The following is a 21,870-nucleotide window of genomic DNA, read 5'->3' on the forward strand; positions in this document are numbered from 1 at the left end:
GCAGTGGTGGATACAAATCCCCGTTTAATTGCCCCAAACGTGAAAAGAGCTGGAAGTCCCCTTTCACCGCTGTAAAGAGCCTGGGGGGTGGGCAGGGAACCCGGGGGGTGCCGCTGCTCTGCCTCCCTCGGCGTGCCGGCTGGGCCCGGTCCCCTGGGGAGAGCCCGGGAGAAGCTACTTGCCTCCACCGGGGCCCCTGTGGTCAGCCTGGTCTTGCCGCTCGCTCAGACCTCTGGAAAATGCGTCCCTGGTTTCTGCGTCCCTCAAGGTTTCTGTTGTGGTATCTTCGACTTCCCCATGTAAAAGTTTCACAGCCGCCTCTTCAGAAGGATATTCCCTCACGTTCGTTAGGCGGCTGGGGTTACACAGGCGTCCTTTCTCCTTGTAGAGACACAATCAGCGTGCGAATCGTTTTGGACTCTTCCAAGGCCCTTCCCTCCTCTGGCCTTGGCACACGGGCAACCGCACAGCACCCTGGCCTGGGGAGCAGGTCCCGCGTGGGCGCTGGGCCAGAGAAGCTCGGTGAACTGGGCCTGAAGGATTCGTTTGTGGTCACTAGCAAAGAGAGGGTTATCTTGGCTCACCAAGTCAGGCTTCTGGAGAACAAGAAGTAGGTCTGGGAAGCGGCGCACAGGGGAGAAGAAATCATAGGTGTGCATCCTGCTAGACAGGGGGAATGTTGGTTGGGTTTCAGCTGAATCCAATGCAGTATCGCAACTCCTCTCTGTGGCCCAGCCTGCTGAGCAAAGGCCTAACAGCCTAACTCACTATTGCCAAGGTAAGCGTTTTGAAGTCATCAGTCAGTGCTTCTCCCTCAGCTCCTGACACTGGTTTAAAAAAAAGACAAATTTGAAATAATTCTGCTTAATTTTTGTCCTTATGGTGCATTTGGCTCACATCTTCTCTACTGACTGGACTTTTTCTCTCTACAGACTTTTTTAAAATAGGCGATGACGTCCCCGCTTAATCACATGAATTCAGGACCCTGCATTTTAAGAAAAATGCCAATATGATTTACAATAAAAGCTTAAAAAAATAGTTCTATTGTAGATTCTGGGGCCTGAGGGTGTATGTCATATGTGAGTGCCCATAAAACCTGAGCTGTAGCTTGCTGCTGCTCTTGGCTGTGTTTAAAAGAAGGGGGAAAACGGAATGCCAGCCAGCAACTCTAGTAGCTGGAAGAGACGTAATGACATAATTGTCCTGCCAAAATTGTTCATCGCCTCTTCTTCAAAACAAAAGTAGAAGTAAGGAAAAAGGTGGCCCTCAGAAATACTGGATACTCAGCTATGTTTGCAGTGCAGCTACCAGGATGATTACTAAGAGATACAAGCAGGGAAACTGGGACTGAGAAAGAAGAAGTAGCATCCAAGAGAAGTAAGGAACTAGGGAGGATGAGGATCAATGATGAGAATTCAGGGCCAGTGATGGCAGGGTGATGATAGGAGAGTCATAGATGAAATGGGGGAGGATTTGTAAAAAGGACTCTCTAGAAAGAATTTGCTTAATGAAGGGAAATTTATGTTAGCGAGATTCATGTGCTGGCATGCAGCACAGAAAGAACCAGCTCTGAAAGTGCCACTCAAAGTCTTAGCTGGGCTCTCTGCCCCTGTTTTCTGTTCCTCCGTGCTTTCTGCCACGACGGATGAACCCGCCGTTCTGCCAGCTTTCCTGAATTTATGTTTGTGTTCAAAACCTGGCTTATTCCTCTATTGCATATCTGCCTGCAGACCTGTGTCATGAATTCGCTCACTGTCCCATTTCACGACCCCTTACATATACTACCAAGTCCATATGGCAGGGAATAAGTAACATAGCAATAGGAGAGTCAGAGTGGAGAGATACAATGGAGTGTTTACTGACAGTGAGCATAAAAGCCAAGACCAGTTGGTCCCTACTGAGGTGTGAAGCTTGCCTTTTGTATTGAAGAGTGTTCCAGTCAGGGAAAATGAGGTCTGAAGGGCATTACAGAGGGACCAAGAATGAATGTGGCAGCTGGGCAGCAATAATGCTTTCATGCTTCAGAAGAAGAAAGTGTATTCTTAGATGAGAAAAGGAGAAATCTGGAGTGCTAAGAGAGATGACATAGGGAGAAAAAAATTTTTTTTGTATTATCAATCATACCATTTCCCAAATAGGAATTTACAGGATTCTCTTCATTCAGTTCTGTCCAATAATGCCTGAATAATCAGTGAGTGAGAATGTATCTGCAGTGCTCTGAAAATATAACTGAGGCAAGGTCAGAGAGAAAGTATCCTTTGTTAAGGTATCCCATGCAATTCGGGAGAAAAAAAACAGATAAACTTACACACACACACAAGCCTTTTTTCACACTGCAAAATCTGTCCATTTAATCTATCAGGTCTGATAAAAGATAAAATGCTTCTCACTAGAAACTCAGCCATGTGAATAACGCAGATAACCAAAAGTGACTGAAATGTTCTACCTGGGTTATATCACTGAGAAAAAACCCTATCGGACGGTATCCAATTAGCTAATTCAGCTTTTAAAATTCTTTAAAGAGAAGTAATTATGTATCTTTATTACTCACCATAAACAGTTAATGAACAATTTATAACATTCTATGCTATAACATTTGCTAGTCTTTAATAAACTTAAAACATGAAGAGGTACAATTAGATGCAAGGTTCTCTCCATTTATTATCAATTTTAAATCTTGAAATCCTTTTCTTGACTGGAATTTAGTTACTTAGCCACGGTAACTTTGTATCTTTAGGATTCAATTCTATTTACTATTTACAGAAAATAGCTGAAATCCAGAAAACAGTAACCTTAGTGAACTACAGACGTTAAATAAGTAGTTAGTGACAATTGATTTTTTAGAAGAACCAGTATCTTGTACTTTGGCAAGTGTGTTCAAGGGTCGTAAGAGCAGTCACTGTATGCCAGAAAATGAAACCAAAATTCTAACAACTCATTAGATCAAGAGATAAATCAGATCAACTGGAAAAAAAAGAATTAGCCACAATTACGGAAGAGGATTATGTGATGCAACAGAGAGAACAAAGAGAGAAATCAATTTCAACTCCAACTTTCTGCTAATTAAAAAACCCAGTCCTAATCAGATGCATTTGTATCATTCCTTCTGGTTTTGTTCTTTCAGGAAGTTAAACCATTAGTTAAGTTGGCAAAGCAGTAAGATTTTGCACTGACAGGTTTGTGTCAATGCTGCCTCGTGTGCAGACCAGTTAAGGGTTTTTCAAAGGCAAAGATGCTTTCTTTGATGTTCACGTGCCCTTTCCTACGACCCGCAGTGTCAACACACTGCTACGATAGATTGCAAGGTTGGGTAAGCACGGGGAAACTGCTTTACACCATGTGTTGTGCATATGGTATCATCAGACTTCTTGGTGCAACGTCCCTTTTCTGTTGCTGCCAGACATCGTTTTTCTTTCCTTCCAATTTATTTTTAAGACAAGGATTTAGTTTGTTACAAATACCTTCTACTCTTATTGTATCTGCTCTTCAAATTGCCCTACATCAGCCCCCAATGTTAAAAATGTTCATAAAAATTCTCAAAATCAATTTTTATTGATGACCAAAATGTTATTGCCTTCCCCCATTTCTTCCCTTTTTAGCTCTCATTGTTTTGCATCATAGTGTGCGTTTAACCTATTTAGACTATAAGCAGGAGCTTGCAATATTTTGCAGTTACTCTTGGTATCAGCAATATACACACCCGAGGACAATAGTACACAAAATTAAATAAGCTGCATTGTAAGCAGTTTGGGAAGTGGTGTGATACTTTGCAAAATTTCTAGTTTCTTCTAATTTGAATCAATTATTTTTTCATCAATAGTACAATTCACTTCAAAATGTATTTAATGGATCCTCTGGGAACAATTATAAGTTATTAAACAGCAGAGAGTCAAAATATTTGTGTCGTTCCTCTTAAGAAAGTTCAACTTCCGTGTCCTAAATAAATAAATATGCATCTATATATGTAGACTTGCATAATTTTTAGTGCTTTACTACATGAAAAAAGGGGAAAGAATACTTTCTAGGAGCATAAAGAGAATTTTCTTTTTATCTCTTTTTCTGTATTTGTGTCAAAAGCTTTTTTTTCCCCTGTAATTTTTCCCCTGTAAAGATTTCTAAATATGGAGCTACAAAACATCAGTCCAAAGGGGATTCTCAGTGTTGGGCTTTTGTTTCCCTGCCTCATCTAAAATTCTCCAAGGACCATATCTGGCACAGGTATTTGTGTTTAAAGTACTCCCGGAAGGAGTCAGAGCAAACTTACCTAATTATGCAAATATGTACCATGTATATATATTTTTTTCCTATATATTTCTATATATAGAAATATTTCTATATTACATATAGAAATAAGGCAAGCAGGCCTGGCTTTTTGTTGGTTTGTTTGTTTATGTATAACTATACTCCAGTTTAAAAGTCCTTATCTTGTCTTGCTGTTGTTTGCTACAGCATCAAGTGCTCCGAGTCCACTGACACCCAGATCAGGGTCTTTTAAGTTTCTACAATACAACATCATTTTTTTCTTGTAATAGAATAAATATTTACTAGCAGTAATCATATACAATAGCAACTTTTGAATTTTGGCTTTAAAGTTCAATTTTTAAGATGAAGGACATCAACTAATCTGAATTTAATCCTGTAAGGTATTTTCTGCCTTTTCCGCTTTACAGTAACAGTGCAGACTCTACACAGTGAATTTAATGCTACTTGTAATAAGTATGCTCATCCTGGTCACTTTTTTGAAGACTCTTAGAAGGAATGCTCATGAGATCCTCAGACCACAGACTGAAAACTACTGCTTTTTTTTAGGGTTTTTTTTTCGTTTTTGATGTAAAAATTTATACATTTTATGTATTTATTATTTCCAAGTGCAAAAAGCCTGCATGGCTAGGAGAGTGAAACTGCATCTAGCAAACAGCTAAAATGAAAAAAAAAAAAAGTTAGATGACAACTGCCAGCTGCCCCTACAAGAGGAAAGAGAGGTTTAGGAGAGTTGTTGGGGACTCTGAGAGCCATTCAGCAATGCAAACCAGATGATACGCTGGAGGCAGTGAGCCAGGTAGCCAGTTGGCCCTATTTCGAAACAGCAGCATAGCCTGGGATGGAAAAGATGACAGGCGGTCATTCAGCAAGGAGAGGTTTTGGAAAGCAGTCAGTCAGTCAAACCAGGTGAAGAGTTGGTTTGTCAATTTCTAGCAAGCCCACTTGCTATTTTACCTTTTTGTTTATCTGTACCTTGCTTTTGCTCCCTGGTCCTCCTCAAGTAGGGTTTAACATTGTAAACCAATGTAGAAACGTGTCAAGGACAGAGAAAGGAAGTCCTAACGTTCTACTCTCCATATCCTTTTCTCTAGGGGTTGCTTTATTTCCATAACTACTAATTCAGAAACCAGATTAGAGCAGTCAAAAGTGCTTGAATTATCAGGAAGAAGAGGTAAGACATTAATACTTCCTTTTGTACTGACTGCCCCTTTTAAAACTGAATATAACAGCCACATAACAGACAAATGCCCAAGGTACATCACAGGCTTAGGTACCAACTTGGTCAATAGTCTTAGTCATGTCTGAAGTTCACAGAAGTGATTATGGTGAGCAGTCAGCTTACCTCATACAGTCCCGTGCCACTCCCTGGAGTGTGCAGACATTATACTGATTTATCTGATCTGTCATTAGAATTGTGTTCTCAAACTATTCCACTGCCCAAGTGGCAGCAGAGTCAGTGAGTAGTTGGGATATTGTGTTGCACAGAACTTAGAGCCTGAAACATCTAAGATACCTTCAAGTGCGGCTGGCTCATGATTGCACTAATACATTGCTCGGCCTTCCTCCACCCATCCTTTATCTGTAACTTTAGAAAGATTTTTTTATTTTACTCTTCTATTTTCTTTCAGGTCAAGAAAGGGTAAAATAAAATTGGACACTGTCCTAAGCTATCTCCAGGCACCAGGCACATAGTGGAATGCTGTGATCTCCCATGGCTGCCAAAACATTTGTGTGGAATTTAAGAAATTTGTTTTGATCTTCAGACCCATAATTGTGTAGCAGACTTAACCAAACAGTCAACAGAGGAAAGAAATGAATAGAAGGGTGATAGAAGGGCTTTACAGCTTGCTCTCCTCTTTTGAATTCCTTCTATTCTTCTAAAATAGACAAGCAAGTAGACAAAGTTAGACTCCCTTAATTAGAGACAATAGCCCCATTCTGGTATCTGATGCCAATTTAGTCTTGTACAAGTCAGTGTTTCTGCTACTACCAAGCTTGGTAGTTATGTCAACAGTTTGCTACCACTTGCTGCCTGCACTTCAGGATCCGTGCCCAACACTTACAGGGTGGCTTTAAACACATTCTGCACCTGAGGATGTATCGGCCCCACACACTGCCTCCTTGGAGTGAGGATGAGTTTACATACTCATGGCCAACACTTCAGTCACCTGCTACACAACTGGGAAACTCCGACTGTCTTTACAAGGGAACCAGCTTCTTTCAAGAATGTCTTGTAGGATTTTAGCCTCATGCCGCAAAGCAACACAAATGACAAACAATTCAGAGAGAACTGAACACTGGATGTATGTAACTTGAAGATAACTTGGAGACAACCCACACGGACCATTTTTTTTAGAACCTGCTTTAGTGACAAGAAGAGTAGTTGTATATACAATGAGATGAAGCCTTAGACTAAGACTTCTTCTGAAGCTTCTTACCTCAGTTGTTACTTTCATTTGCAAGCATGGAAACTTGCATGCATGCAAGTTTCTTGCCTCAGAAGCAGTACTCTCAGGAGTATCTCAACTTCCATCATAGCCAAAAGGGGTAATGAATCACCGGTGCCAGTAAACTAGCAGAGGCCTCTTGGCATTTTGAGATCAAATTTCCTAAGTCTGCTGTTTATCCCCAAATTGCCCACTTATATTTCTTGCACGTTTTCCTAGCCAGTACAAATAACACATTCAGAGAATGGTTCTGAACAATTTAATCATTTTATTTACCATTTTATTTATCATAACACACCCTAAGCATAACCACTGCCAGTCAAGACTGAATATAGTGCACCAACAACAGTTTTCACCAAAAATACTTTCTTGTCAGATTCTTCACAGACAAGAAGTATTAATTTATTCATGGAGAAGGCATTTCAGTACGTGTCACTATTCTGGGCTTCAAAGACATCTATTTACACTCATCTGAAATCAACTGTATGCTTATCAAACAACATGAAATAACTATAGATTTGTTAATTTTAAAACAATTCCATCATCAATTGTGTGGCACTTATTCTGGAAAAAATATCGTTGCACTGTGATTCCTACTGTTTCTTTCTTCCCAGCCCCTTCCCATCAGCTTTTCTGCCAAGCTTCCAGAATTTTAAATTGTTTAATAATGTCTTTGAATTGAGGCCAGGAAGAGGTCAGTTTAAGGCAGTGTCCGAATGGGTTACTAAATGCAATGTATTGTCATCTTTATTTAAAGGAGTGCTTAACTGGAATTGAACATAGTTTATCAGACAGAAAATTTGTAGCATCTCATGATGCAAACTGTATGTTCTGACTGCTACAAAGAGACCTTTTTAAGTGTAGGCCAATATACTGGTTATGTTTTTCTTAGAGTACCTTTAGAATTTTTATAACAAAATTGTATATATTAAAAAATTACAACCACACACAATCTTTTGTTCACGGAGATGTTTATTTTTGTGTTCAATGTTTGTAGGGAATACGATTTCACTACAAAAGCATCTCAGAGAAACTCCATTCAAAGTTTAGGCTTAAGAATGAAGGGAAAATATACTTTCAGCTGTACCAGTCCTGAGCAAAGTTTAAAAATAAAACAAACAAACAAAAATCCTCTCGAGATAGGAAGCAGCACCAATAAAACCAGAGGGCCTCTTACTGATATCTGCTCATGCTTTCTTTTCTGCTTGAGAATTGGTAAAAACTTAGGTCTGAATAATTTTATTAGAATGTGGACCTAAGATTCACAGTCCCAATCTCTCACCAAATACCACACATTCTTTTACAGCCAGAGTTCAGGGCTTCATTTTTACTTTCCATTAAGTAGTCAGGACTGCTAACAGCAAGACTGTTGCCCCCACGGTGTAACATTTTCTCTTACTTAAATTGGTAGATAAATATTTATTTAATATACTTCTTTTAATAAATATTTATTTCCTATCAGTATCAAGTTCCTGAAAAGTTACATTGTTCTTAGAAGTATACTACTCACAGCAGTTATAAAACTTCTGATAACATCAGGTCTCAAATTAATTCAAGTGGCTTACATTTTGTCTCTTGTTCTTTCAGTGAAAGGATTTCAAGCCATTGGTAACACTCAGTACTTAATAGTTGGTTTATCCAGGACATTCAGATTCAATCTGACAAAAGTAAATACTTCTAAGAGTCAGAACAGAAAAGGCACTTACTCATTTTGGGGAAGACACCTGGCAGGTAAGAGTTTTATTTTCAAAATAACAAGCCCTTTTTCTGACAATAAAATCCTTAAAAACTACTGTTGGATAAACATAAACCCTATGAATAAAACCAACTTACGTACCCCTTCCCAAGAAAGGTAATGCTGTCCTTGATTAAGAAACGGAGAAGTGTGAAAGCATCCAGAAATACTCAGAAGTTTTATTCACTTCTGTGATATTCCAGTAGGCTATCACAGCTGACGAGAAGAAAAAATCTCCTCCAAAGAATGTATGTTTTACAAACTGAAAGCCTCAGAAATTTCTGGACTGTTTCTTATTAGGTACTTGAATCAGCAATAAAATATAAGATTCTAGTGTGTTATAACCAGGAACATCGCCTTGGTTACAACTGATAACCTGTGACTCCATCCGGAGGAGTAAATCTTTTATCAAACTTCCTTTCAATCGAACCATTGCCTCAGTGATGCTCTGTATAAGGCACTTAGTAAATTTTAAGAGCATCTGACAGTGCTGTTGGTAGTTTTGATTTGTCTGTGAGGATGCTCTACCAACGCTTCAAGATTAACGGGCTAAGGTGTGGAATAACCACTGAAAACAGCCATACGAACTACTGGCCACAAAACTCTCTTCAGAAGCCACATCTGTTCTAGTCTGGGTTCTTATTACCCTTTCAACATAAGGTTATCCTTTTTCTAGTAGTCCAGTAATCAGGCCCTTTAAAATTGGGTAGCATCTAAATGTACAAGAGGAATCTATTTTGTTCCTGACTACCTCTTTAATCAAAACTACTGCCCTTTCAATAAATGACCTGTACCCAAGAGAGAAACGTTCATGGTATTTACTATGACATTCACAAAAACCTACACCTATCTGTAGGCCAAAAGTCACTGCACCAACAGGTATCAAGAATTATAAAGCAACACACACCTATAAGAAGTGTGGGATGCTGCCTACTTCCAATACAGTACACAGAGAAAGGAATACTAAACACACACAGAAGCCATTATATAGTGGCTTTTCTAGGTATTATTCTGAAAATACATTTTCTTTGTTCTTTTCCCCCCTTATCCTCTGTCTTTTTGTTGGACTGAGGGTTTTTGAAGGTGTTTGACATTTTGGAAACAGAAGCTACTCAGAATTTCTGTAGGAAAGCTGAGAAAGCGCTCAGTATCTGTGCGTGCTCCTCAGATCTCTTTCTCCAGCTGGCACCGAGAGCATTTTCTTGCACCTTTCAAAAATCCTCCAGGTACTGCAAGTCACTCGGCAACATTACGCCTCCATCAGTTGGAAAGCATTTTGCTTATTTTTCCATGTTTGGAAGCCTCCCAGCAATAGAATCAGACCATTTGCAGAAATGCAGATATGAAGACCAGTAATTGGCATCCCAGAATGCCAGCTACCTCAGCCAGAATGCTTGAATAGTACAGGATTGGTGTAAGTTTGCTCAGCAAGAATCTGTTCAGTAAGTCAATTATATAGAAACAAGGACAACGGTGACCAAACTGATAGATGACCTCTAAGTTCCACATACCATTGTTGGTCTTACAGAAACCAAGATATAACTGAAGAACTGGGAATAGCAGTCAAATCCCCCACTTACAAAAGCAGGCATAATAAATTATTTCAAACTCACTGCCTCCACTTATACTATAGATGTACTTTAAAAAAAAAAAAAAGAAAAAAAGAAGAAAAGAGAGAAGAAGGAATCAGAATGTTTCCTTCAGAGGTGGGAGTAGTGATACTCAACAAATACATGTAATCTTAAGAGGTTTCCCTTGCTGAGATTAATTCATAGCTGAAGGCTGTTACAGTAAGAGATGATCAGTCAGATGGCGCATTTTCTTGCTCAGAGATCTGTGCTGTCAGGAACTGGGCTTGGCATTTTTAAAGAAAAAAGAAGAAAAGAGAGAAGAAGGAATCAGAATGTTTCCTTCAGAGGTGGGAGTAGTGATACTCAACAAATACATGTAATCTTAAGAGGTTTCCCTTGCTGAGATTAATTCATAGCTGAAGGCTGTTACAGTAAGAGATGATCAGTCAGATGGCGCATTTTCTTGCTCAGAGATCTGTGCTGTCAGGAACTGGGCTTGGCATTGAAGCATTTTGATTTATTCTGTGCAAAGAAGGATCAGCTTCAGAAATAGATTATTCATGGATGGTAGTTATATATTAGATGCATATAAATAGCAAATTAGATCTCTCCATTCCCAAAGTGGGTGTTCAGAAAGTAGAATCGGCCTGACCACTCACTTGTCTTAACTAACAGACGCTAAGTGACTGAACAACTCCATCCTTTTCTAGTGACAAAGTACCTGCGACTGCCTTTGAACCAAAAGAATTTGTCGTTTGTAGAATCTAGTGAGCTTGGGAAGGGGGTAAAGAGCCAAATTTCATTAGCCCTGGTTACATATATTTCCTTCTTCTGTATACTTTTGCTTCTTCATACAGAAGAGGAAAATTATGAGCACGTGGTTAGCAGGTTATCAAAAAATATATTAATACTCTCTTTTCCTCAGTTGTCTTCTCAATAACTCCATTGTAAGTTAGAGCTCCATTGGTCTAAAGCCACATTTCTTAAAATCTTAAAGTTTAAGGGAGCTTGTTCACTTTGCAAGCACTTTGACTAAGATCAATATTTATACACAGAGAACAGTGTAATTAAAGATTACACTTTTCCAGGTGGCCTAGATCCTGAAAATGTAGTCCTGAAGGGCTTCTTGCTCAGATATTCCTACCTCTGTCAAGATATGCCATACTTTCCACAAAATAATTAACATTTTGGAACTATTCTTTAAATTATTGTTACTGGAACAATATTTTTTCTGGTGGTAATTTGCTTTTTAAACATATGGGACAAGGAGTGATTAGATAGTGTTACCATTTTGTCTTTTCCAAACCCCAAATGGTACAGCAATCTCTCGTGAGCATTCTTAGTAATACTCATTTGAGCGATGGAATATGCTTTTGCCCTTCATCTTCCATGTTTAACTCCTTAAAAGTACAGCTAAAACTTCCTGTGCACATTAAACTGTCTCCTCTTAAAATCCCCTGTGTCAGTGGACAGAGCAAGTTCTTTCAGATGACTTTTATCTGTTTCCCAGAATAAAAGGGGCAAGATTAGGATTGAAAACATCTCCTGAGGGATTAAGTATTACACAGTGGTGGTTCATTTTAATTTTCACCAATACAGTTAAACAGAAGCTGTAACTAGCTCCTGCATTACTAAGAGTCTAGGATCTGAAACTGATTTATTTGTTCGCTGCATTTTCTTTCACTGTTTGAATCCAATGGTACAGCGTAGGCGGGAGTTGGGGGGGACACACCTGGACTCCTGGGCCTTGTTCATAGACATATCACAATCTTCTTGTGTAATGTCTTAGGGAAGTCACTTAAACATCACTTGCTGTTGGATAATACCATTTACTAGCAAGTGTGCAGCTATCCATTGCTGTTGCACCGTTTACTCCATTCATATCCATCTAGACAGGAAGTTACAATAATTTCTGAAAGCATTAATCTGTAATTAACTTGTGAAGTACTTTTCTGATTTTAATTGAGTAGTTAAATCCTGTTAATTCTTATTAAAACATGGGTTCTTCTTTAGATGTCAAATGAAGTTCACCATCTGTTGTCTTAGACAGTCTCTTAAGCCTCTTTTAACAAGAGGAGAAAGTTTCTCCTCTTGTTAAAACTTTGACAGTACAAAAGAAAACCAATGGAGCTTCCTCAGTTTGACTGATTTTACTGTACAGCTTTTCCTAGTTTGTGAAGTTACACCCTTTCAAATTGAGACTGCTTTGACATAAGTCAGGGCATAATTTCAGGTAAGAAAAACCTTTGAAAGCTCAAACAGTATTTCCAGCACACCCAAATCTTAACGTTGATAGAAGTACGCATTTGCAAATTATCATAGTCAAAACCGGCATTAACTTTTTATCTTACCTATCTTATTCCTGAGTAAGCACAGGCCAAATTTACTACACATATAGTAGCATTTGCTGCTGCCTTTGGAGAAATTAAATTAAATTGCATTTCTATTTCCATATAGTTTCTGATATTTGAAAGGAAGCATACTCAGACTCCCTAGCAGGGAGCAGAGTCAAATAAAGGCATGTGACAGAAAAAAACAAGCAGATACAGTTAAAGAACCCTGGATGTACATAAGAAGTACACAATAGACAGTTCCATGCCAAATCCATCCTGTATAACAAAAGTATCATCAATTAGCATAATGTGGGAAACTGTCAGGCTTTTGAGACAGGAGAGAGAAAAATTAAAGAATCTAAGATGCAGAGCCATACACTTGTGTCAAGTTTAGAAGACCTGCCTGAACACTATAGTGAACTGGTGGAAACAAATTATAAAACATATTCTATCTTACATGGCTACCTAAAAATGTGCTATCCATAATATTAGAAAAAGTAAAGTGCACAAATTATAAAATCGACAAAATTTTTGAGATTTTACAATCTATGCCACGAAACATCAAATATCTAGAGAAACATGTAATAGGTTAAAACTTCAGTCATAGTCTTAATTTCAAGACTTTTAATAGCAAGAATTTTTAAGTTTGTTAATGTAATTTTTTTTTTACTATCACTTCTGTTAGGATCAAGATTTTATATGGCATAATTTAACCTGCTACTAAGTAGAACAACTTTTGTTTCTCTCCAATATACATACTTAATTTCAGGGGAAAAAAAGGGTCATGGTCTACAACTGTATACCACCTATAATTAGTGGCAAATTTAGGAAGATAAGAGACTGAATTATTGTACACTTTATCAGTGAACTAATTATACTTCATTTTTCCCCATTTCTCCCCCCTTTTCCTTTCTGAAACCGGACAATCAATCAGCACATAAAGGAACTCATTTACATGGAACACTATCACACTTGTCTTTGTTGGGTCACCATTTCATGAACAACCCAGGATGTATGGCTGTTGAAGACTGGTGCATATACAGAATTTAACAAGTAACAGTTCTTATGCAGCGAGCAGTCACAGAGAAAAATAGCTAATCAAAACACATTACAACATTAAATTTTCACTTTTTATAAATGGAGTAAAGATGCTTTTAAATATATTTACAGTTAGAAAAGGGACTTAGGATTACTACAAGTCAAAATTATTTAGAAATGATGAAAGTGAAGTTCATTTAAATTATAACATTATGAACAGAGTCAAATGCCATATTCTACTTAGAATTTGTCTACTCTGCTGTCAGTATTGTCACATCCCTTTAATCACAAACAGGCAAAACTTATCTTAACTTTGTTTAATGCCCAAACAGGCATCATTGCAATGTAAACACTGGCAACGTAATAGTTCAGTTAAATCCACCACAGCTCAGTTTTTAGATCCTAGCTGACTTGTGTTGTATCTGTGGTTAGAAATTGCTTTTATATGTCTTATTCCATAAAGAACAGTGAGACCTTTCTGCATTCTTTTTGACTATAACCATACTTGTACCACATTTTTGAGATTATTCTCTAGAGACAGTTGAATCATAGTAAAATCCACTCCATCCTCCCTTCCTTCCAAACCAAATGACTACTTATTTCCGAAGATACAAAGAGACCTCTTGTTGGCAGTGCTGGGTGGTTTATTCACATAAAGTTAAATGAAAATACGTTTCCCATTTGGTGAACTACTGGTAATAGATTATTATTTGTTTGCAAGGAATTCTGAAATGTGTTAGCATTCATTACATTTTAAATTAGAAACACATTTCATAAACATCTTGCGATGAGATTTGCTATCATTAAACGGCTTACTTAAACAGTTTCAGCTCTCTTGTAATCTATTACATCAGTATATTCTGCAAATAGTCCTACCTAAAAATAAAATATAAAAAAATAAAGTTGAGAAGCATGTCTTTTTCTTTTAAAAACTAGTGTATGTTATTCTGAACACCAGCCCAGCCCCAAAAACATTTAAGAACCTTAAAATGCATTGTTTTACAGATACTAAGATTTGGCCAGGTAACGGCAATGAACAGACATCCTATTTAGTAAGATAAAGCAGAATACATAATAAACAGGTCAGTAGTTATCCATCTGAAATAGCCTATAATTAACATTTGATGTCTAAAAAGTTTAAACAGCAACACCAAGGAATGAGGTATGTATGTTCTCAGATATCACATCAGACTTTCATTTTATGCAACTAACTGTATTTCACAACTAGCATCTTACAAAATAGAACAGTACCATTGTGCCTGTAGAAGTACTGCGTTAAAAACAGAAAAATACATTACTACAAGAAACCACCAAACATCACAATTGTCAGGGGCTACAAAAATCCATTGTTTTAGCTGTTAAGACGACGTATCATACGTTGGTAATAATTTGGGGCTGGATTCACTACCAAGAAGGTCCATCCAACTTTTACATGGGCTTAAAAATATATTTATTTTGAACGAAAAAGAAAAGAATCACAGGAGTGTAAGTGGACTACCTCACTAAAAGGAGCTAAATGGACTTTTGTACTGAACCTGAATCTATAATTTAAAATCTATACATGGATTGTATGTGTGTATCAAAACACTTATTGGTTGTAAACAAAAATGCAAAATCTGTATTCACAAAAATATTTTATTGGTAATTTTACATAATACCAGATGGGATTGTAAATAGTTCTGCTCTGTATCAGTATATTGCTAAGTGTGTAAATGTTGACAGTTTATGCCATAAAGTAGGGTACTGAGTTTTTTCATATGATTTATGACATAATAAATTCTAATAGGCCAAATCAAAATTAAATAAATTGATTCAGGAACAAAAAATTAATAGTATTGTTAATTCCTTATTCTGGTGCAACATCTGATATTCCTGTAATGAAATGGTAAGTGACTATATGACACTTGATAAATTTGGGGCAAGGAAACAGCACTAAGCAGAAATGAGAACCGCACTTCTGTTATTTTTAAAGCTTTTCCAAATTTTCAAATGTTAGTTTTTGCCAAATGCATAGTCATCTGAGGTTCCATATTTGTTACACAACATAGAATACCAGCGTACAGTGACAATGTAGTACTTTACCTGAATTGTAAGGTTAACCAATCAATGCTTAGAATGTGTTTTCTATTTTGCTTGTAAACATTACAATAAGTGTTTTAAGTGTGAAAAAATATTGGTAAAACCATCAACATAATTCAGTAACAGTAATCTAGTAAAATGTGTCAAACATTGGCAAAAATTCATACAAATGTTTTATTTAATAACATTTTTCCTATTTAACCACACCAAGTACCAGCAGGTGTTTTTAAGAAGATAATTATTATGAAAATTCTGTTGCAGCAATAGTTGATTAAGTTGATCTCTGACTTGCATACATATAACTATGTTTCACAATTCTCAAATTATACATATTTAGGCAGCTTGAACTATGTTATAAAAATTTAAATTCAGTACATGCCAATAGTAGAGACTCCAAGAGTTGTGTTAGAATTCACTAAACTAAAAGTGAAAATGGACTTACCAATAACACTGCATAATGAACATTCAAACCACATTTTCATGGCACCTTTACACATGAAGATTTTAAAGTTGGTCTGAAAATGCTTTGTAAGCATTTGTAGATTGCATTTAAATTATTGTTTCTACCACTGCACATTTTTCTTTTTTTAAAACTACATAAATTATGTTCCAGTCAACATACCAATTGTGCATGGATAATCTGTCATGAAAATGTGGTAACAGGTGACAGAAGTTATGTATTTGCATGTTTTGAAGAGAAGAGACTAAAGAAACTGGAGGAAATAAACTTTAATGAGATTCCCCATTCAGCGATGACGCTTCTCCTCTGGGTGAAGATGACCTGGACATTCCCCTCTCTGTGTTGTCAGAGCTAGAACCACTCTGACTGTGTTGATCTGCGGAAGCAGCACTGGAAGCAGGTGGTGACTTAGTTTTCTCCTTAAAGTCTGTAATTATGACTGTCAGATCTCCAACGGTGACTTCCAAATGCTGAGCGCTACTTCGATCCACATTTTTCAATCTTGGCCTAAATAAAGCAAGTAATCATATTAAAAGCACACGCACCATCTTATTATCTTGTCTTCCTCCTACTTTTTAGGAGCTCTGGAGAACATACATGTGTACATAAGACTGCTATGTGCAACATGCAATACACAGGAAAACAACGTACCGCAAGTATTTATGGTAGAGTGTTTCCTAGTATGTTTTACATTAAAATAGCTGAACATAATACATTATCTTCTCTTAAGATTATTTAAAGGTTGACCTTATGAATAATGTAACTGTGCAGCAATATGGATGTGTTGCACTTATGAAGGTTTTTACTTTTAAAAATTAAGTCTTTCTTTATTGTTGCTATAGAAAGATATAAATTTGATCCAGAGAAGCATCCATTTCTGCAGCAGCCCTGAACAATTCTAAGTAGAGAATGATGTTCAACAATGAAGATGTTGGTGGCTGTCTTTTGAATTCAACAGCACAGATAGTGTTAACTTGCAGCGGGTATTTCTTCATTTCAAAACCTCACTAGGACTGCTAGTATACTATTTGAACTGGACTTTGCGTTCACAGTATAACTCTGGTATTCCTGGCATATGCTGTGATTTAAATTATGTACAGAGCTGAGTATTACACACAGTGTTGACAGGGTAAGTCTCTTCATCTAATCTTTCAATTGTTTGATTTTCACAATGTAAAGACCAGAGAAGAATACTTCTTCTGCCATCATATATTTGCTAGTGACAAGCATAAAGTACTTTCAATTTACTATTTTCCTTTGACTACCATGAAAAACTGCCACCAGACAGCTGAATTTATACAATCGGTTATGAACAGCATAGCTTTATGCATTTAACTGACTCCACAGCTTTCACTAGCTCAAGCTGCAATAAAATAAATTAATGTGATATCACACGTTAGCAGGTATGCTAACAGCAAAGCCCTAACCTTTACCCTATCATCCAGCTTTGTCTGAAGTAGAATTGGTTCCCAGTCACTTCAGCTGAAACACCTCATGCCTTTCCTCCACTAGAATAGAGATAGACTGACTTCTTGTTCCCCTGAGGCTGAAGTAGCATGACTGAAGAATTTTAAGAGAAAACTGAAAATCTGCTGCTCTGTAACATGGGAATGGAGAGAAAAATTCAGCATTATCAACCTGTGTAAGTGCCGTGCCTGGAGCTTATTAATCATCTTGAGTGTGCATGCAGATTTTTATGATCATTTCCAGCAATAATATACAAGTTTTCAGGCAAAGAGAAAAGGATATCCTTTTTCCAAAGGATACTGAAGAAATCTGCTTAAACTCATCAGGCATTCTTAACTTGGTATCCTACCTAGTGACTCAATTCTGTGAAAAATTGAACTGTTTGAAGCATTTAAAAAAAAAAAGTAGCCTAGTTATTTCAAATAGCAATTCTTAATGTGAATCTCAATACTGGTATTTCAGTCCAACATTTTTATTTATTTTTTAAATGTTCTCCCTTTTTCCCTACCTCACTTTTGCATTTTTAATGTACTACTGCAATTCAGCCATCAATATTTCAATTCATAATATTTAATTAGCTTAACTAAAACTCACTATGTTAACTTCAAATACTTCATAACTGAAGTACTCCAGCTGCATGAGGTAAGCTAATAAATTTGAGTATTTAAAAAAAAAGAAAAAAGAAAAAAGAAAAAGAAGGAACATCTCAGTGTCCTTAATCCTAACCATGACTTTCTTAACAACTGTTCTCTCTTGACTCTCAATCTCTCCCTGGTTCTGATCCTGATGATCCTATTTCTGGAACAAGAGAAGCATCTGCTGCTTCTCTGCATAACTAATCCCAGAGGATCTTCCTTGGCTGGACTACTTTGGAGTGCTTCCAAAAAAAAAAAAAAAAAAAAAATTCAATAGTTCCTCCCATGTCTGATTAGACTACATGTCTTGTATACTTCTGAGCTTTTTGGCACAGCTTTCTTGCCACAATAACTTTACGCTTAGACTGTGATGATTTAGGGATGCTGCTTCTCTGCATAACTAATCCCAGAGGATCTTCCTTGGCTGGACTACTTTGGAGTGCTTCCAAAAAAAAAAAAAAAAAAAAAATTCAATAGTTCCTCCCATGTCTGATTAGACTACATGTCTTGTATACTTCTGAGCTTTTTGGCACAGCTTTCTTGCCACAATAACTTTACGCTTAGACTGTGATGATTTAGGGATTAAACTTGCTACTTTTGTTTTGCAGTTTGCACCTTCCTTCCACCTGGTCTTACAGCAAGATCAAGGCTTTTACAACTGCTTGTCTGTACTGTAATATTTCATGTTCCCGGTTCTAAGAGTCCAAGGTTTCCTTCAGCATCCCAGATGTAGCATAGAGATTTTTATCACTAGGTAATATACATGCCTTACCCTGTCACATTAATTTATACCCTAGTTCAGGCCTTCAAATTTTATTCCAGTTCTGCAAGGATAGCAATGGCCATGTTACTTTCCCACTCTTCTGTAGTCTGGTACTGGTTCGCTCTCTCTCCCCCCTATTATTTTGCATGAAAAATAGTCACGCCCATCCCCTGTCTCTTCCAGAGATTAGTATCAGCCGTTTGCCTATCTACAGTTTTGTATGGTGTGAGAAATAAATCTGTAACCCTTAACAAAAATACCCGAGTCTTTCTCTCTATATTCAGCTGGTCTCCATCTTCTGGTCAAAATTACAAACTGCAGGTTTTCTTCACATTTAATAGGCATCCTAAACCAATGAAACTTCACACACAAATATTTAGCCTTGTCGAAAGAGTGTGCCACAGCACTTACAAAGCAGTAAAATCGCAGAACATTTTCTTATTTTCTTTTTTAAATTATGTTTTACCAATACCGCAAAAGTTTCTAAAATTTTTACCTGGTTTTCTTATGACTGTTCTTTTTGCTTGTTGTTTCCTTTTCACTTTTTTCCTTTTCTACTTTATCTTTTTTCTCTTTCTTTGATTGTGTAGGGGGCACGAATTGCTGAGGAACCTGTTGTGCAACCAGCTGAGAGACAGGTCGAGGTTTCCTGTGTGCACATATATATAGACACACACAATGCTTAGACTTTACAACAAGCCTCAAACTCTCTACACTTCAGTTATTAACATTAACAATCACTATAAAAAGAAATACTGCTAAAATTTATCTTGCTGCTAATACTTCATTAAAATAGCATATCAAATTTAAACCCATTACAGCCTCTTGTTTCACTTACTTGCATTATCAACAAATGAGATTAAAACCTTAAAAAAAAAAAAAGAGACAAGACTTTGCAATGTCCCCTCTTCTCCTAGTTGTCGTATCGAGAGAGAGACTTAGATGGAGCGAACTTCAAAAGATGAAGCTTCCAGAGGGAATACCTTACCACCCAATCCCAGCCCCCTCAAATGATGAAGGGGTCTGTTTTGAGTGTACTGCAATACTGAAGTATACAATCCGTATCATAAAAAGAAAAAAGCTGACCTTTCAGGTATCGGAGCTAACGCCACTGTTGGCCTTACAGAGCAAAACTTAAGTGTTTTCAGCTCAAACAAATTCACCGAAAGCGATGACAAATCCTGTTAAGTTGTGTATCATTTTTCTCAAGTTGTTCACTGGAAAAAAATATACTGCACTAATAATAGCAGGATATAGCTGTCAGAACACATGTACTTTAAAAGCTGGCAACAGAAACTTCCAACCACATTCCATCAGCATACACAGCGCAGGTTTCATTTCCAAGCTTTGATCCAAACTAAAAACCAGGGTGAGAAGAGGAACAGCAGGCAAAAGAATTTCAACAGTTTATTATTTTTATATTTTCTGAAATATTATTTTGAAATTGCTTAACTTTTATTTTATTTTGTATTGGAATACAAGGATTCTAATGTGAAATGAACACTTTACTCTTTCCAATGCAAGGGTATTTCTTTATTTTGAGATTTTGGAATTAAGAAATTTCAAGTCATGACATATAAAAAGGAAGGTTCTGTGATTCTATTAAGACTTTGAAGATGCAAATTTCTTCTCCAAAAGAACGTTTACTCTGCCAAGCTCTTGGGTTTTGTTAGTTGGGTTGTGTTGTTGGGCTTTTTTAAATAGAAGAAGCACTGTGATACTCTGAAAATACAAAGTGGTTATTAAAGCAACAGAAGCTATCAGCTCTTATGCATATTTATTTATCCCAACCCACAGGATCACACTACCGCACTTCTTGCTTAGGTGAAGTGACGAGTAAAATAACAAAAGCAGAAAGTCAAGGCAGCTCCCATTAGCAAGTTGTATTTTCAGTAATGATTGCAATAGTTTGTGTTCCAGAGTGAAAGCCAAATTACAAGAATCCATACAGTGTGGGAAAGGCAGTTAATATAAAACAGCTAAGACTTCGTGAGTCTTCACAGCAAGTTCTTAACAAATTAAAGTAAAAATAAAGACTATTAAAAATGTCAACACAACAGAACTTTGGAGTAAAAACTAGACTACCACATACCCACTCATGAACTAAGCCCACGCTAACTCATGGAGAGATGAAGATCAGCAACGGATCACTTAGTGAAAACTACCCAGCTTGTATCAACTGGCAAATACATGACTACATGCTTTTCAGGAGAACATTGCAACTAGAACCTTGAAAAACACACAGCAGAGTCCAAAATCACTGAAATGACTCAATGGACTACAATTGTTTACAGTAACGGAGTACATAGGACATTTATAAGAAAACTTGCCTCAGAACTGTTTCGACCATTTGTCATAGCAGTTCATAACAAAGCAAGAAGAACCAAGGTGTAATTGATGCACAAGCTTATCATTTCAGGTGGAAAACACTTGTGATATATAAACAAAACTGATCATCTGTCTTGAACTGAAGACTGCTCCAGGAGATGGGGATACAGGGAGTTAATATTCCTAGTGATGGCCAAGTGACAATCTCGTCATTACTACATGGTGACCTGAGAGAATAATCTGACATGTTACTTATGAAGTAAGGCAGTAGTGAACTTCTCGACACAGAATTAATTATTGCCCAGGGCTGCGGACAACGCCATGATCATGGAAACTTGTTAAAAAGAGGGGTAGAGAGGGAAAAAAAAAATTCTTAGCCAACTATTTTTGGAGTTCTCAATTTGCAATAATTTCAATTCCTGAGGGCAAACTAGATAATTTCTATTAGAGTATATTAAGTTTAGAACTAAGTCCTGGGTTTAGAACTACTTCTTCTAGTACCAGAAAACAAATGAGACTGACAAAAAAGGTCTTTGCCACAAGGAACAGAAGTCAGTTAAGACAAAAAAAACCACAGAGAAATCATGTTTGGGAAGATGCACTAAAAATTAATCAAGAGGTTCTATGTGGTTTTGCTGTGACAAGGAATTCCACTCAGTTATTTTATTCCTCCCAATTAAACATCTGTCTTTTTGTTGTCAGTTATTTCTACAGCTGTCTATCAATTACATGTATGTTCCAAAATTTATTA

The 21,870-nt window shown here is 37.1% G+C and overlaps 1 protein-coding gene across 1 annotated transcript in view; it reads right to left on the reverse strand.

Moving 5' to 3' along the window:
* Nucleotides 1–14,381: 14,381 nt before the first annotated feature.
* Nucleotides 14,382–21,870, reverse strand: part of YAF2 (YY1 associated factor 2) — a 16,277-nt gene continuing 8,788 nt past the window's right edge. Inside the window, exons 2-3 of the mRNA XM_009286237.2 lie at nt 19,288–19,440; nt 14,382–16,433 (exon numbers count right to left, since the gene is read on the reverse strand). Of these exons, the coding sequence (XP_009284512.1) occupies nt 16,196–16,433; nt 19,288–19,440 (391 nt within the window). The 3' untranslated portion in view covers nt 14,382–16,195. The remainder of the gene's footprint in view (nt 16,434–19,287; nt 19,441–21,870) is intronic.

This window comes from Aptenodytes forsteri, unplaced genomic scaffold (genome assembly GCF_000699145.1).
Source record: "Aptenodytes forsteri isolate BGI_AS27 unplaced genomic scaffold, ASM69914v1 Scaffold103, whole genome shotgun sequence".
NCBI lineage: Eukaryota > Metazoa > Chordata > Aves > Sphenisciformes > Spheniscidae > Aptenodytes > Aptenodytes forsteri.